Source organism: Trichechus manatus, unplaced genomic scaffold, assembly GCF_000243295.1.
Source record: "Trichechus manatus latirostris isolate Lorelei unplaced genomic scaffold, TriManLat1.0 scaffold00023, whole genome shotgun sequence".
Lineage (NCBI taxonomy): Eukaryota > Metazoa > Chordata > Mammalia > Sirenia > Trichechidae > Trichechus > Trichechus manatus.
Genome location: NW_004443959.1, coordinates 9,283,659 through 9,302,196, shown reverse-complemented (window position 1 = coordinate 9,302,196; position 18,538 = coordinate 9,283,659). Strand labels below are relative to the sequence as shown.

General features: G+C 36.5%; 1 protein-coding gene across 2 annotated transcripts in view; it reads left to right on the top strand.

Annotated features, from left to right (window-relative positions):
* The window catches only part of TAF1B (TATA-box binding protein associated factor, RNA polymerase I subunit B), a 106,814-nt gene that overhangs the window by 63,196 nt on the left and 25,080 nt on the right, over positions 1 to 18,538 (top strand). Inside the window, exons 1-2 of one of the 2 annotated variants that reach the window (XM_023728264.1) lie at positions 6,033 to 6,335; positions 15,191 to 15,338. In XM_023728264.1, coding sequence (XP_023584032.1) covers positions 6,318 to 6,335; positions 15,191 to 15,338 — 166 coding nt within the window. In that variant the 5' untranslated portion in view covers positions 6,033 to 6,317. Of the gene's footprint in view, positions 1 to 6,032; positions 6,336 to 15,190; positions 15,339 to 18,538 lie in introns of those variants that run through there. The other variant, XM_004373069.2, reaches the window with a different exon arrangement.

Below are 18,538 nucleotides of genomic sequence, written 5' to 3'. Positions count from 1 at the left end.
ATTATGTAATGTCCCTTTTTATCCTGGTAGTATTTCTTATTCTGAAATTGACTTTGTCTGATATTAATATAGCCACTGCAGTTTGTTTGTTTAATTAGTGGTTGCATAGTATATCTTTTTCCATTCTTTTAACTTATCTGAATCTGTATTTAAAGTGGATGTCTTATAGACAGTGTATAGTTGGGTCTTGATTTTTTATTTAATACAATAATCTCAGCCTCTTAATTGGGGCATTTAGACTAATTTACATTTATGTAATTATCAGTACCCTCATACATCTGTCAGTTTGTTTCAACAAATGGATGCAGCTCTGGAAGTGCTCACTCCTCTATGCCAAGAAATTGGGGAGACAGCTACCTGGCCAGCCAACTGGAGGAGATCAATATTTATGCCTGTTCCAAAGAAAGGTGATCCAATGGAATGTGGAAATTATCGAACAATATCAATATCACACGCAAATAAAATTTTGCTGAAGATCATTCCAAAGTGGCTGGAGTATTACATCAATAGAGAACTGCCAGAAATTCAAGCCGGATTCAGAAGAGGATGTGGAACCAGGGATATCATTGCTGATGTCAGATGGATCCTGGCTAAAAGCAGAGAATACAAGAGAGATGTTTACTTGTGTTTTATTGACTATGCAAAGGCATTCGACTGTGTGGATCATAACAAATTACGGATAACATTGCAAAGAATGGGAATTCTAGGACCCTTAATTGTGCTCATGAGGTACCAGTACATAGATCAAGAGGCAGTCGTCTGAACAGAACAAGGGGGTACTGCATGGTTTAAAATCAGGAAAGGTGTGTGTCAGGCTTGTATCCTTTCACCATACTTAATCCGTCTGTATGCTGAGCAAATAATCTAAGAAGCTGGACTATACGAAGAAGAACATGACATCAGGATTGGAGGAAGACTCATTAGCAGTCTGTGTTATGCAGATGACACAGCCTTGCTTGCTGAAAGTGAAGAGGACTTGATGCACTTACTGATGAAGATCACAGACCATAGCCTTCAGTATGGATTACACCTTAACATAAAGAAAACAAAAATCCTCGCAACTGGACCAATAAGCAACATCATGATAAACAGAGACAAGATTGAAGGTGTCAAGGATTTCATTTTACTTGGATCTACAATCAACACCCATGGAAGCAACAGTCAGGAAATCAGATGATGCATTGCATTGGACAAATCTGCTGCAAAAGACCTCTTTAAAGTGTTAAAGACCAAAGATATCACCTTGAAGACTAAGGTGCGCCTGACCCAAGCCATGGTGTTTTCAGTCGCTTCATATGCATGCGAAAGCTGGACAGTGAATAAGGAAGACTGAAGAAGAATTGACGCCTTTGAGTTACGGTGTTGGCAAAGAATATTGACTACGCCATGGTCTGCCAGAAGAACGAACCAGTCTTGAAGAAATACAGCCAGAATGCTCCGTAGAAGCAAGGATGGCGAGACTACGTCTCACATACATTGGACATGTTATCAGGAGGGATCAGTCCCTGGAGAAAGACATAATGCTTGGTAAAGTAGAGGGTCAGCGAAAAAGAGGAAGACCCTCAACCAGATGGATTGACACAGTGGCTGCAGCAGTGAGCATAAGCATAACAACGATTGTGAGGATGGCTCAGGACCAGGCAGTGTTTCATTCTGTTGTACGTAGGGTTGCTGTGAGTCAGAACCAACTTGGCGGCATCTAGCAACAACAGTTATCGTTGTGGTTGGATTTAAATCTACCATCTTCCTATTATTTTTCCCATCTATTCTTTGTTCCATTTTTCCTCTTTTCCTGCCTTCTTTTGGATTACTTAAGATTTTTTTTATGATTCCATTTTATCTCCACTTTTGATTTATTAGCTATACCTCTTTTATTTTTTTATTGGTTGCTCTAGAGTTTACAGTATTTATCTTTAATTTGTCGCAGTCTTTCTCACATAATGATATACTACTACATGTGTAGTGTAGGAACCTTACAATAGTCCATTTCCTTCCTCCCATTCTTTATTGTTGTATTAGTCATCTAGTGTTGCTATAAGAGAAGTAGCACAAGTGAATGGCTTTAACAAAGAGAAATTTATTGTATCACAGTTTAGGAAGCTGGAAGTCCAAATTCAGGGTGCCAGCTCTAGAGGAAGGCTTTCTCTCTCTGTTGGTTCTGGGGGAAGGTCGTTGTCATCAATCTCCCCCTGGTCTAGGAGCTTCTCCACGCAGGAATCCCATGTCCAAAGGATGCACTCTGCTCCCAGAACTGCTTTTTTGGTGGTGTGAGGTCCCCGTGTCTCTCTGCTTGCTTCTCTCTTTTATATCTCAAAAGAGATAAGACTTAAGAAACAACCTTATCTTGTAAATTGAATCCTGCCTCATTAACATAACTGCTTCTGATCCTGCCTCATTAACATCATAGAGGTAGGATTCACAACACATAGGAAAATCACATTAGATGACAAAATGGTGGACAATCACACAATACTGGGAATCATGGCCTAGCCAAAATGACACACATTTTTGAGGGACATAATCCAATCCATAACAATTGTTATACATTTTACTTTGTTTTTAATCCAACAATGCATTGTCATTGTTTTTGCTCTAAACCATCAGTTATCTTTTAAAGATACTTAAAAATGAGTAAAGAAATGTTTTTTCTCACATAATTGCTATTTCTGGCACTCTATTCCTTTGTTTAGATCCAAATTTCCATTTCTCTAAAAAATCTTTAACACTTGTAGTTCAGATCTGCTGGCAATGAATTCTTTTAGCTTTTCTTGGTCTTACTCAGTTTTTATTTTGCCTTCACTTTTGAAAGACCTTTTCAGTAGTTACAGAATTCTGTAAGTCAGGATAGACTCGATGGCAACTAACAACAACAATATAGAATTCCAGGCTGATATTTTTCTGACAGCATTTTAAAGATGTCATCCCATTGTCTTCTGGCCTGCCTGATTTCTGACAAGAAGTCTGCTGTTAATCTTATCTTCGTTTTTCTTTATGTAATATGTCTTTTTTCCTTCTGGCTGCTTTTAAGATTTTATCACTGGTTTTCAGCAATTGAGTTGTGGTGTACCTTGATGTGATTTTCTTCATGTTTCTTCTGCTTGGGGTTCATTAACCTTAGATCTATGGGTATATAGTTTTCATCACATTTGGAAAAAAAATTTATCCATTATGTCTTCAAATATTTTTTTCTATCCTCCCTTTTGCTTTTCTCTGAGACAGCAATTATTTGTTAGACTGCTTGATATTGTCCTACAGCTCACTAAGGCCTCTGTTCTCTCCCCCACCCCCAGTCTTTTTTCTAAGTGTGTTTCAATTCTGGATGGTTTTGCTATTGTTGTATCTTCAATTTCACTGATCCTTTTTTTATTTCTTCAGTGTCTAGTCTGCTGTTAATCTCATACAGTTTCTTTTTAATTTCGTATACTAAATTTTCCTTTCCAGCAGTTCCATTTTGGTCTCTATTCCTCTCCTCATTCTGTTCATATTTTCCCTTGAGTATATTGGCAATATTTATAATAGATGTTTTAAGGTTCTTGTCTCCTAATTCTATCATCTTTCTTTATTTTTGGGTGTCTTAGTCATCTAGTGCTGCTCTAACAGAAGTACCACAAGTGGATGGCTTTAACAAACAGAAGTTTATTCTCTCACAGTCCAGTAGGTTACAAGTCCAAATTCAGGGCATCAGCTCCAGGAGATGGCTTTCTCTCTCTGTCAGCTCTTAAGGAAGGTCCTTGTGATACATCTGTCTTCCCTTTTTCTGGGAGCATCTCAGCACGGGAACCTCAGGTTCAAAGGACGTGCTCTGCCCCCGGCACTGCTTTCTTGGTGGTATGAGGTTCCCATCTGTCTCTGCTCACTTCTCTCTTTCATATCTCAAAAGAGATTGGCCTAAGACACTATCCAATCTTGTATACTTCACCAGTATAACTGCTGCTAATCCATCTTATTATATCATAGTGATAGAGTTTACAACACATAAGGAAATCACATCAGATTACAAAATGGTAGACAATCATGCAGTACTGGGAATCATGACCCAGCCAAATTGACAGATATTTTTGGGGGACACAATCCATGACATTGGGTCTGTTTCTATTGATTGATTTTTCTCCTGGTTATGTGTCATATTTGCCTCCTCCTTTGCATGCCTGGTAATTTTTTACTGGATGCAGACATTATGCATTTTATGTTGTTGGTGCTGGATTTTTGTTGTGACATTCAGTTAAGTAACTTGACGATCGGTTTGGTCCCTTTGAGGCTTGTTTTTAAGCTTTGTTACAGCCGGTCCAGGACCTTTATTCTGGGACTAATTTAGCCACACTACTAAGGCATGTCCTTTCTGAAGACTGTACCCAGTGCCCCTTGTGTTATATAGTCTTTCCACTCTGACTGGAGCCTTGTCTGAGCCCTGGAAGTTGTTTGGTCTGCTGCTTTCCAATGATTTTTTTTCTTCTGACCTCAAGTTTTCCCCTTCACATGTGCAGAACAATACTCAGCCAAAGACTCAAGGGGACCCCTTTGTAGATCTCTGGAGCTTTCTTTCTGTGCAGCTTCATCCTTTCTGGTACTCTTTCCTGCAAATTATAGACACCTCAATTTCCATGAAACTCTGATCTCTTGACTCATGAGCTCAGCAAGACCATTACACTCTGTTTCACTCCCCACTCCCTGCACAGCAACTTGGAAACTGTCTGCGGCAGTAAACTGGGGTCACTTGTTTACCTTCTCTCAGGGACCATAGTCTTGTGCTGCCTGTTATCCAAGCCTGAAAACTGTTACTTCATATATTTTTCCCAATTCTCTGATAGCTTATGGTGGGGAGGCAATTCCCATAGTAGTTAATTCTTCATGGGCAGAAACAGAAGTACTGCAAATATCAGTTTTTACATACTTAGAAATAGAGTCGGCCATTCAGATGCTTTGTAGGTGTTTCCTAAGCAGTTCTTTATTGAATGCCTAAATGCATCTCATTGCTCATTTATTCTTGGATTTTTTAAAACTGTTGTCTCATAAATACAGTCACCAGTCTAATCGTTGCTTAGATTGTTTCCCCCTGCTGGACCATGTTAATGGAGAGTTACAGACTTCGGCTTACACGAAATACTTGCCGTAGTAAACCCTTTTGTTGACTATACTGGTTTTAAGATAATATTGAATGAGGGGGCAGAGGTAAAATAGGGAGGGATTTCTTGTAGAGATTTTGGTGGAAAAGTATAAGCATAAAATATGAGACTATGTTTTGGTAACAATAATCATTGATTACACTTTGCTTTTTAAAGTTAATATATCTTGGAGAGCTTTTTTTTTAATTTTATTTTGGGATACTTTTAGATTCACAGAACAATTGCAGAAATGAAAATCGTACAAAGAACACTCATGCTCTTTCCCTAGATTCAACTGTTGTTAACATTTTATCCCATTTGCTTTATCATTTCTGCTATTCTGTCTGTTTACCTGTTTATCTAATCTGATTTCTGAATCATTTGAGGGTAAATTGCATCCATCACGGCCCATTACCCCTAAATATTTTATTGTATATTTCCTAAAAATAGATGTTTTCATATGTAACCTCAGTATAGTTATCAACTAACCCTTCTTTTTAGAGGTGTGTAGTATAGATATGCCACGATTTTTAAAAACTAGGTTGGGATTTTGTGTTTTGTGATAAAAGGCTTAAAAAAGCTAGGTAATGAAAAACAAAACAAAATTAGAAACAATCCAAATGTCTATCAGCAGGAAAATGAATAAAATGTGATGTATTCATGCAATGGCGTATTAAACAACCATTAAAATGAATGAACTACAGCTATCCATAACATGAATGAATCTAAAAAAAACATTAAGTGTTAAAAGATTCAGAAGAGTATATAGAGTGTGATAACATTTTTATAAAGCCCAAAAAAGAAGATAAACTAAATATATTTAGGTATATTTCTGTGTATGATAAAACTATTTTTAAAAAGACAAGTTAGTGATGATCAAAATTCAGGATACTAGTTACCTGTATAGGGGAGGCAGAGGGATGTGATAGGGAAGGAGTCCACAGGTACGTGCCATGGTATTGGTAATGTTCCAGTTCTTAAGTTGAGTAGTACATTCATGGGTGTTCCATTTTATTATCATGCCTCATAGCTTGCAAATATTCTTTTGTGTTTTTCAGATTTCTTAAGGCAGCTAGAGGATGTTGTCTAAATAGAATTTCTAAAGCAGAGGAGTAAAAGGCAGTTTGTATATGTCTTAACATCTCCAGCTAAAAGTGTAAACTCTCTGACTAGAGACCATATTTAATACTTCCATTTTACTATCCATAAAACAGAATGTACTTCTGTAAAATGGTAAGGACTCAGTGTTTATTGATTACATGATTTAAAATAACTAGAACAGAATTGGTTTGAACACTTTATTCTCAGGAGATTTCTAATTTATCTGCTGGGCAGTTCTTCCCCTCCCGAAGTAGGTAACTTCCATACTGCTTCTGATGTATTTATTACGTAACATATCAAGAGGTCATTAAATGATGCTTGGTTAAAAACAATTTTTTTTAAGCATTCTGTTAATAATTTAGTGGTAAGTGTGTGAGGGATACGACTTCTGCTTATAAACAAGGACGTTTAAAAATAAGAATTATGGGTATGTCAGTATCACTCATGAAAATCAGTATCTATCATAGGAGATAAATCACCTTATCAGTTAATTTGCACTGTTCACCAGTGTAATGAAACTAGTAGTGCCTTATTCAGGTCAGAAAATGTATCTGTGAGGCTACATTATGATATTTCTTTTAGTAAAATCCTACCTCATATTTGCTAAGTGAAACCATTAGTACTTACTGATTTCATGTGGATGATCTGTGATTTAATTTGATCCTGGGCCAGATTCTTACCAGTATGCAAGCCCCCCCTCACTTAGTTCGCAGGAGAATAGGAACTAGGTTGTACGCTAGCTTAAGCAAAGCTAAATAACAACAAAGGTAAACCTGCTGCAGAATAATCATGCAATCTTCCAAAGTCAAATAGAAATTATTTGGGGATTATCTACTCTTCTGGATACATTTTTTAATCTCCTTTAGTACACATATGTGAAATTTGAACATAGCTATGCAACAATCAGCAGAGTGATTGGAGAACAGATAAATCTTAAGAAGGAGGACTCCAGTAGGTTTTCCCCAGCTTGTATCCTTGGGCCAAAACAAGTTACTGTCTCCTGTTCCGTTGACAAGTCCTCATTGGTCATCGGTTCATAATTCTGTATTTGTTCCGAAGGTTTGTATTTGTCTCTGCAGGTCGACAATATGTATCTAAAAAAGGTCTCATCCTGAGGGCTAGGACTACATTCCTCACAAAAGTAATGTGTTCATCACACATGTCCAGAAGATTAGGCTTTGAGCATAAAAAAAGTACTTTGTGTTACCACATGATAGATTTACAACCATTAAGACAATTCTATCAGACTCAAAAATGCAAGATGTTTGTGAATCCTGATACATGTGAAATACATTGCAGTGCTTTGTCATTGCCTCTGATAGTTTTACTCTTTACTAATTCTCCTTTGAAATAGAAAATCTTGTTAGAAGTTTGGATTAACAGGTGCATGTAGCATTAGCTTTTACTCAGCTCAATCTTTGCTTCATAACAACAGTAAGTAAGGGTGAGGCACTGCACTTTTTTTTTTTTTTTTTTTAATAGCTAAGCAGGAAGTTCGCCTCTGACAGGGTATTGTAATCAGGTTTATCACAGGAGCCTGCTGTTGTGTAACAGAAACTCTAGCTTGTCCTTACCTGTCTTAAAGCATTGCTTCATGAAGGAAAAATAAACTCCCTGGAACATTTGTGAAATTCAGTAAAATGCTTTCCCAAGCACTCGGTTTTTAATACATGCTAGAAAAATATGTTATAGCTTTGTGATCTTTTCGAGAATATATTAATCTTGTGATTTCTTACTACTGCAATTAAGTGAATCTGGATCACTGTAAAGTCCTATATGTCATATTTACTATACCTTTTAGACACATCTTCAGTCAAGGGTAGTAACAGTCCACACTCACACCCCCAACAACCCCCTTCCAACGTTTTTCAGGAAAAAGGATGGAGGTTTGGGATGTCTTCAAATGACTGTTTATATAATTGACAGGCAGCTTTTCTTCATTGTGTGCTTTGCCTTTGCTCACAAAAGTGCATTCACTGTTCTATAGTATGTTGAAACTTTTAAATGGAAACAGCTTTTCATTAACAAAGGAAGCATTTTCTTCCCTCCTTCCATGTCTTAGCTTTCTCCACTAAGTCTTGGCTTCTTCAGCAGCTCTACCTCCACCAGAAATGACAAAAGGTGCAATTGTTTTACGAGATGGCGATGAAGATAATGCCAGTGGAGTATTTTGTGTGTGGGCTGCTGGGGACTGTTTTTCTTCTCTGTTTGGTTTTGTTTTGTTTTTGTTATTCTAGAAAGTTGAGCACACCTTAAAAACAAGCCAAAAAAAAAAAAAAAAAAGCTTGAAAAACCTTTGTCAAGTCTTTATCCTGGGTGAGCTATTTCTTTCCATTAGGTTGTTCTGTTAGTATTTAAGTGGGCCTGTCTGTCCCGCTAACAACAAATCTGACAAAACTCACTTAAAACACGGGGAATAGAATACAGAATAAAGAGAGTATTGATTTGGTTTGTTTTCTTTTCCAAGCAGGTCATGAGGGTTTGAGTCTTGCCATTACCCTGACTTAAGAGCAAAGCTCAGGAGAGGAGACAAATGGCAAATTAAGTTTTAGTATTTCCAATCATCTCTTTTTTCTGAGTTGGGATTCCCAACCCCAGGTAGATAGCCTCTTCATTTTCCTTATTTATATATGTAATTTGAATATTACCTCCTTCTACCTCTGTTTCTGTCTCTGCCTCTACTGCCTCTTCCCTTTCTGCCCCCGTACCCCAACTCATGTTTCTGGAGCTCAGTGCTGATTTGAAGCACCATTCTAGCAAAAATCTTTCAGTTTAACTGGTGGAATAAACTGAAAATCTAATCACTTTCAGGGACACCATCTCTCTGCAGTCCTAAATAAATCACTGATTGAACCAAAGTACTGGGCCTAGACAACTTGTCTCTATTACAGATACAATTTATCTGCTAATGACCTACAGACAGTAGGGCTACTTCTATCTTTTCAGCCTTGATTTTCCTTATTTTTACATATTTTAAACCCATAGACCAATTCTAAACAGATAACATGTAACATACATATTATTCCACCACAGTCCTTTGCACTGTTTCTAAATCTTCTCAAGAATTAGTCGTTTCATCATTCCTCACTAGACTCAGCAAGGAGGGATAAATAAAGAGGAAGCTAGAAATTCATTCCAGAGTACATCCCCAGTATCTTGAATGTTGATCGACAGCATTCTAATCTTCTCTCTGAATGAGTAAAAAGAAAAGATGTAATGCTGGTTCAGCCAAACCCACTGAAGGGCACTTTGCCATGATGATTCATTTTGCCTTGGAGCAATCTTACACCCTTTGTGAAACTGGGTCTTTTGTTTGAAGGAAGAAAAAGACTTCTCCAGAGTTGTCAGTCACTTCTTAAGCACCTCTGAAGGAAGGTCTTATTGGATCAAGTTTTATTACACTCTGAGTCTTAAAACTTTAGTCTAGATTCAGGGGCAGGTTACCCAGTAAGTAGAGTAAAGCACGGGCTTACTTGTGCTTACTTACTAATCTGTAGTGAACAATTTCACATGGGTGAAAAAACATGAAATTGTTCACTACAAATTAGTAAGTAAGCACAAATAAACCTGTGCTTACTTTGCTGACTGGGTAATTTGTCCCTGTCAGGGATTGTAAATTTGAAAAGAGGCTTTGATTCTGTAGGAAGGCGCTGTAAGGTTGGAAGATAGACAGATGCCAGCCATACTTAGAAGCAGAATCTTCGATGTGGTGAGAAAAGGTGAAATTGTTCACTACAGATGATCTGGTAAGCACCATGCTTACCTTGCCTATTGGAGAATCCGCCCCTGTCTAGATTTGTTCACCATCTTACTCTGTAGGCCACATGTAGCCCTTGGGATTGTTTGTTATAATAGTCTGACAGGTTTCAAATCTACCTGAGGGAAATTAAGGTTAGTGTAATGATAGCAGGTGTTCTCAGTTTCCCTCATTCCCACTCCTACCTCCCAGAATTACTACTGCCGGACAGCATGAAGAGAAGCTAGCTGTTGGGTGTTTGTTTTGTTTTCTTTTTTTTTTTTTTTCTTTTGTTTTCGCTTCCTCTCACAACACATTAGCCATCACTGGAATTTATATGCATACCTTTCTTTTCTAGTTTGTGGGTTAAAACCAGATAAAGGTCTCCTTTAGACTACAAGAAAAATGAGGATAGGAAGCCAAAGCAATTCAGCTGATCTCTAGAGGTTCTCAAACTTTCAGTATGATTAAAGATATCTTGGGGAGCTTGTTAAAATTCAGATTCTTAGATCCAGCCTCAGAGATTGATTCCATAACTTTGCTATGGAGTCTAGGAATTATGCATTTTCAATAGGCATCTTGCAAATGGTTCTGATACAGATGGTGCTTCAAGCAGTACAGACTAATCTTGTCTCTCTGCCTTGTTCTTTCTTTTGCTATTTCCCCTTGTTGCACAAATATATGACGTAGAATTAGACTAATTAGCAGGTAACCAGAGTATAAAATGAAATACCTTACTATACATTGCAAAGTTTTAAACAGGATTCTGGTAGACCTCATTCTACTTAATACATCAGAGATTCTATACGCCTAATGAAAATATGGTACAAATACCTAGCAGCTCCTATGAGATCCTTCCCTTCTAAAGTCAAGACTATTCTAGCATAGTCATTGAGTGTTTACTATAATTTTTATATGGTAGTTACCTGTGTTTTAGAATCTTTTCAAAATTAAAGGTTTAATCCCCTCTCTGGGCCAAGGACAGTGGGGCAGAGACCAGGAAAAAAAAAGGTTCACTGTTCTTTTATTCTCTAAAACATTGCTAAGCAACAGTCCTCCCAGCCTTCTGCCAAAGGTTAGATACTATGCTGAGCTAGCAATATAGGAGCCCCTGATGGGCCTATCTCAGTTCCAGATGTGTAGTGAAGTTTGTCCATAGCCACGTGCTGTAGGTACAGTTGGGCCACCACTCAAAGTGATGTTGGGGTAGAAGGAAAGGGAGGTATCAGGATGATTCCTAAACTGGGGGGTTTGTGACTAGATAGGGAAAACTCGCAGGATAAAATTTGGAGGTGTGGAAGATGGAAAATCACTTTGGGGATATTTGAGTTTGACATATTAGAGAGACATTCAAGTAGAGGTGTCAGATAGGCTGTTGGATTTAAATCCCAATTTTGTGAATATGAATATGCCTAAAAGACAGGCTGAGAGAAAAGTCTACCAAGATACTAACAGTGGTTTTCTGTTAAATTGTGAGTGATTTTTATTTTCATTATAGTATTTTATATTTTATAAATTTTCTGTAGTGATCATGTTTTATTTTTATAATCAGACTAAGAAATTGCTAAAAATAATTCATCATGGCATTTTTTTATACTAATATAAAAGCTAAATGTATAACAATGATAACAGCCTAATGTTTAACCATGGTAGAAGACTGGTTAAAAAAATAAGTAGAATGATATTGAAAATCTGTTACCCACCTTTTAAAAAAATATATTTTTTCAGTGTTATTCTAAAAAAAAAAAAGTTAGCTCTGCCCTAGAATAGGTGATGCTATACTATAAAAGTAAAATCTACAGTACTGAACTGAGGAGTAAAGGAATCTAGAATCTACTCTAAACTATTATATAGCTCTGTAGACTGACATTATTAATAATTATTTTACCCTCAGTTCATATGTGAAACGATGATGGTCTGTTTCTCACCAGATAGTTAATAAGCTCTTGATGTGGAGATTTTGAAAATATAGGAAATCCTTTTAACCTACCAGATTCCTTTTCATTAAAGACCTTATAATTACCTGTCATGACTTTATCATCCATTAAATCATTTTTTTGAGGTGATTATTTTTCCGAGGGGAACGTTCATTGGTGTAGTGTTTTGTTTTGTTTGCAGATGAAAATACTTAATTGCATCTCCTACTTGCATTATTAAAAGGATTAGAGCTGCCATAAACCTTGTCCATAATATTAAAATTGTCTTAACTTGAAAAGATGCTTCAAATTCTGTGAGTAATGAAGCAGATGTCTAAATGAATTAATTCTATATAGAAAAAAGAAATCAGCTTCTTTCCAAAGGTCTCTGAGAATTTGTTTTCTTTTTTTTTTTTCCTCTTTTAAGTTCACAGACTAGAATAGAATTAATAGTATTTTAGTGTACAAGTAGTATTCTATCTCAACATTAAAAAAAGATTTAAAAGGCCACATTACTTTTATTCTGGATTAAGAGAAAATTACTTTGTATTCCTCAGCTACAGATTAAATCATATGTTGATAATAAAGAGTAAACTGAAGGCCTTATTTTCCTAATAAAACGCAAGAGTTTAGATATTGAAATAATTGTATCAAAATAAATATACAATGTAGATTGTAGCTTCAAGCAAAGTAAAACCTAATTATAAATTCTGGAAATTAATAGTATAATTGTTTTCTGTAAGCATAATCGTGTATGATTACAAAGCATTTCCCTATGCTTTATAATTGCACGGGAGTCCCTGGGTGGCACAAATGGTTAAGCACTGGACTACTAACAGAAAGGTTAGCGGTTCGAACCCATCCAGAGACACCTCAGAAGAAAGGCTGGCCATCTACTTCTGAAAGGTCACAGCCTTGAAAACTATGGAGCAGTTCTACTCTGCTCCACTTGAGGTTGCCATGAGTTGGAATTGACTCAACAGCACCTGTTTTTTTTTATAATTGCAAGTCAGCTGAATTTAATAGAGATATATTAATTCCTTCAGTTGGCTCCCAAACACATATGCACATTTAAAAGATGAGAAAGACATGACTTAACAGCAGTATTTGTGAAAATGACTCAGAGATTTTAACCAGCTACAAGTTTAAATTGGCAAGCAGATTTTCACCTTAAGTGAGGAAGAACTTTCTAACAATTAGATCCATTAAAAATGGGGGTGATTGAGCTCCCCATCACTGGAGATTTAGAAGAAGGGTCAGACATCCTGCTGCTAGGGATTTTGTAGGATTGGACTGTATACTTCTAAGGGTCTTCCCAACCCTGAATGTGCCAGTTAGATTATTTTTCCCACAAGGTGTTGAATGAAGCAGTTCTCTTATACAAAACAATTGAATTGGTATTGCCCTTTTCTAGCCTTTTTTTTTTCTTTTTAACTTTTTGAGGTAAAATAGAAATACAGAAAAGTAAATATATTCTAAATGTATGTAGCTTAAAGGATTTTTACAACCCGAACACTGTCATGTTACCAGCCACCAGATCAAGAAACAGCACATTACTAAGCACCCTGGAAGCCCCATCATCGTGCTTACTTCCAGTCACAGTCTGCACCCCGTCCCCTAAGTAGTCACCGTCCTGACTTCTAACAGGGTAGATGAGTCAATGAGTTTTGTACTTTATATCAGTGGAATCACACTCTTTTGCATCTAGCTTCTTTATTTTAACATTACATTTTGAAGTTTCTTCCATGTTTTCACATGTAGATCATTCATTCTCATTGCTGTATAGTTTCTGTTGTGAGACTATATCACAATTTACTTACCTATTCTACCATCAATAGACATTTGGGACTTTTACGAGTAGTGTTGTTATGAACATCCTAGTACACATCTCTTGGTAGACATGTGTACACGTTTCTGTTGGGTATATAGAAGTAGACTTGCTTAGTCATACAATGTGCACATGCTCTACTTTAGTAGATGCTGCAAGTTTTCCACAATTGTTGTGTTCAGGCCCAGTTTTAACAGGGTCCTACCATATCAGAAATGTTAGTTTTTCTGAACCCCTGTAACACTTTTTTATATCTCACTTGTGGTGCTTGACATCTATCTTGTCATATAGTTATCTGTGCACACCTTATCTCCCCTTCTAAGGAGCCCTGGTGTGCAACGGTTAAGCGTTCGGCTGCTGACTGAAAGGTCAGCAGGTGGAACCCACCAGTAGCTCCACAGGAGAAAAGACCTGGCGATCTTCTCCTGTAAAGATTACAGCCTAGAAAACCCTGTAAGGTTCTACCCTGTCATAGAGGATCGCTATGAGTTGGAATCAGCTCAACAGCATACAACAGCTGTCTTCCCTTCTAGATTATAAACTTCTTGAAAGGGTCATCTTACTCATCTTTATATTCCCCCAAGCACCCAGTTGAGTCTTGTACAAAATAGGCTGTAAATTTAATACTTTTATGTGAACAGATGAGTAAATGAGGAAAAATTATATGTAGTATTAATATCAAGAGTGTTCACAAATTGCAAAAATGTGAATAGCATGTGCAAAAACTCTACAGGGGCAACTTTAAAGTGCTGAACAGAATTAATTTATTAACGTTGGCTCATAAATTTTCCTAAATTCTGTAAGAGAATATTATATAATTTTATGTGGAAGAGATTTTAGTATAAAGTTGAACTGTGGATTTTTAACTACTGGATTTAAACCCCGGTGTTACTGCTCACACAGAAGCATGTAAATATTATGTAACAGTTATCCAAATTTGTTATTTGTGAATTTGAAGATTAAAGAGGGGTTGGGGTGAAGAAGGATGAGAAGGGAAGTTGTGTATTAGAGCAATACAGTTATGACAACAGCGTAACTTCAGTTCGATAGCAGCTAAATCCCATCCCCTCAGATTCTTCTACTATGACTGTCAACAAGTATTGAATATTGGTGGCTTTTTTATTTAGGATTGTTACTGTTTGGAGCCCTGGTGGTTAAGTGCTTGGCTGATAACCAAAAGGTCAGCAGTTCAAATCCACCAGCCGCTTCTTGGAAACCCTGTGGGGCAGTTCTACTCTGTCCTACAGGGCCACTATAAGTCAGAATCGACTCGACGGCGACGGGTTTGGTTTTTTGGTTTATTACTGTTTGAAACTGTTCCGGCAGAATGTTAAGGATTTATGGGTGTTTTTCCCCCTTCATACCTTTATCTACATTCAAATTTTATTCAGCGAATACAGAAAAATATTTTTTTTAATATTTAAATACTTTTAAAATCAGAAAAATTTTTTAAAAAATAATTTATGTTGCATATCTTGCTACCTTGACTGTCTCTCTTTTATTTCAGTCTTGGCCTGACTATGAGGATATCTATAAAAAAATTATTGAAGTTGCCACATTTTTAGATTTGCCTCGTTTTCCAGACATAACTGAAGACTGCTGTCTACATCCAAACATCTTATGTATGAAATATTTAATGGAAGTCAATCTACCTGGTAGGTGTGTAGTATATGTGGTGAGGAAAGCTTTTACCTACTAGAATTATAATGAGAGGAATGTAGAATCTTTTCAAATCACAGAATATGAGAGCCACCTGACAGAGACCATAGTCACTTAAAGCTTAATTTCAGATTCCTTTCTTAGAATAATTCAGACCACGTATTTAAAAGAAAACACTGTTCAGAGATAAAGAGGTCTGTTTTAGTAGATGTGAAAGTATGAGGGCTTTATGTTTCAGATAATATATTTGATTGTTACAGTAAGTTTACCGTTGTTGTTGTTAGTAGCTGCCATCAAATTGGCCCCTGACTCACATACAATAAACGCCAAGTAAAATAACTAAACATCTCAATGTGTTAGTGAAGACCTAGCCAATCAAAAAAGAAAAAAAGGCATCACTTTTTCTTCATTTGTATGAAGCTTGATTATTACATAGTAAACTCTAATAAAAAAAAATCCCATAAGCCAAACTGTGGTAATGTTTTTGTTTTTTGGTAGTGTATGCTATTTCCAGTCCCTAAAACAAATGGAGACCAAAGTTTGGTAGGATCACAGTGAACTCTTTAAGGCAGTGTAACACAATCTGAGAAGAGCCTCACTATGCTTGGTTTAAAATATACCAAGACACAGGTAACTCAAATGGAATTTGCTGATGTAATTCGTTCATTCCTGAGTTTCTTGCTAAACTAGAAATATGAGAAATTCAGGACTTCTATTCTTAAAAGGAAATATAAACACTGTGACAGTACTGTTGCTTAAGTAATATAAAAAAGTGATTGAATGTATTTTTAAATAGAAGAGGAAAATACTTATGTTATATGAAAAAAGCAATATATGAAATTGTATATACACTCTAATTTTAACTATAAAAGTAAATATAAATATGTAGTAACATAAATAAGGAGCCCTGATGGTGCAGTGGTTAAAGCGCTGGACTGCTAACTGAAAGGTCGGTGGTTCAAAACCACCAGTGGCTCTACAGGAGAAAGATGTGGCAGTCTGCTTCCATAGAAATTTACAGCCTTGGAAACCCTTTGGGGTTGCTGTGAGTCAAAATCGACTCGACAGCGGTGGGTTTTGGGTTAACATATAAATACGCATATATAAGTATTAAGTCTATAATTTTTAAATATTTTTGAAAACAGGAAAGAAAATAATTTAAACTCTTCATATGTATCATCTATTAAGCTAAAGAATTTATGTCTTGTTGAGATTTCAGAAGTCACCAGTTATTTAAGATTTCAGAATTTTTGTTTTGGATTTATGTTATTTTATTTACTTCTTTGATGACTCTTTCAAAGTATGGAGAGATCCTGTGTTCTGTCATATATTTCGAACTCTTGAACTTAAAAAGAGAATACTAGGTTATAAAGGATACCAAGGATTTAAAAAAAACAGGTAACTGAAGCAAACTTCTACTTCAAGTGATTGCTCTTGGACAGAGAAGGTGGCAGGATTTTCTGACCAGTGTGTGTAGTTTAATAGTTTTTCTTGCCTAACTAACTCTTCCTGGGAGTAACAAGTAGAATTAAATCCATTATAATGTGAAGAGAGACATTATTGTCACTTGATTATTTATTAAGTGAACTTCTTGAGGAAAGCTAGTTGCTCAGTAAATGTTTGTGGAATGACTGAGTAAAAAAGCTAAGTGAAAATTTTAGTTATTAGAATCTAGTAGACAAAAATACTTTGATACCATGTTTTGAATTATCATTGTTATATGTGTTCTGTTAGTGAAAAGTTTTTTTTAATCAGTGAAAATTTTTTACTTAAAAATTTTTACTGAAATACAAAATTAGTTTTGTATTTCATTTATTCTTCATCACCAACATATATATATAGTTATCTCTGATTATGTGGAGGTAGCTAGGGATAAGAAGACAAATAAAATAAGACTTAGTCTCTGCCCTCAAGTTTAAGAGGAAGATGGAGAAGATAAAGAAGTAAACACTTAACTGTATACAGTAGCGGGGTAAATGCTAAGGTAGCCATGTTAGCATTCAGAAGAAAACTAATCAAAGAAGGCTACTGCTATCCGATAAATGTTCTTAGAGGAAGAGATTGGTATAACTGAGTTCTGTAAGATCAGTGAGAATCAGCCCGGCAAAGCCTAAGAACAGGAATGGGAAGAGAAATAGGCTTTCCAGGAAAAAGGGCAGAGGTAGCTGTGCAAAGGCAGAGAGGCAAGAGAGAACGTGGCTTGTTTGGGAAACTGTAGAAACTATTTGGGTTGGAAGCTAAAAGTTGGACGGGTTAATGAGAGCAGAGGGAATGAGATGTTTGGACAGGAGACAGGGAGATCTGTTATGATGATGAACTAAATAGCAATAGTGGAGATAGTGAGAAGTAGATTGATTGGAGATCAGTCAGCATAATAGCTAACATTTATTAAGTGCTCACTATATGCCAGGCAAGAAGCCCTGGTGGCACAATGGTTAAGCATTCGGCTGTTAATCAAGAGGTTGGTGGTTTGAACCTGCCCAGCGACTCTGCAGGAGAAAGACCTGGCAGTCTGCCTCCATAAGGATTACAGCCAAGAAAACCCTGTGGGAAGTTCTGCTCTGTCACATGGGTTGCTATGAGTCAGAATCAATTTGATGGCACCCAGCAACAACAATATGCCAGGCACTAATATAAGTGCTTTAGGTATATTAATTCGTTTAATCTTAACAATAACTATAAGATAGGCATTATTGTTATTCCTGTTTCATACAGATGAAGAAACTGAGGCACAGAGGGGTAATGTGCTAGTAAGCAATGAAGCAGGGATTCCAGTCCAGGCAGTCTGGTTTCATAATCTACTCTCTTAACCACTATACAACACATCGCCAGTTCCGACTCTTAGCAACCCTGTATACTATATACAGGGAATAGCATCAGCCAGATATTGTGACTGATTAAATGTAGGAGATTCGATTCAACACATGTTTATTCAGCTCTTACAGTAATAGCTATTTATACTTGAAATTAATTAAAATAGGATATGGTACATCTTAGGTACTTAGATTACTGAGTGAATAAAGTTGCTTAGTAACTTAGAGGTTTCAAAATATATTCATTTGCACTAGTTTACTTAGTTTATTCTCACCATAACCCATTTTACAAATGATGAGACTGAGTTTAAGTGACTCTGATGCCTAGTCACAAAGCTAATGATTAGGAAGCCTAAATATAGGCCTAAGATTTTCTGGTTCCA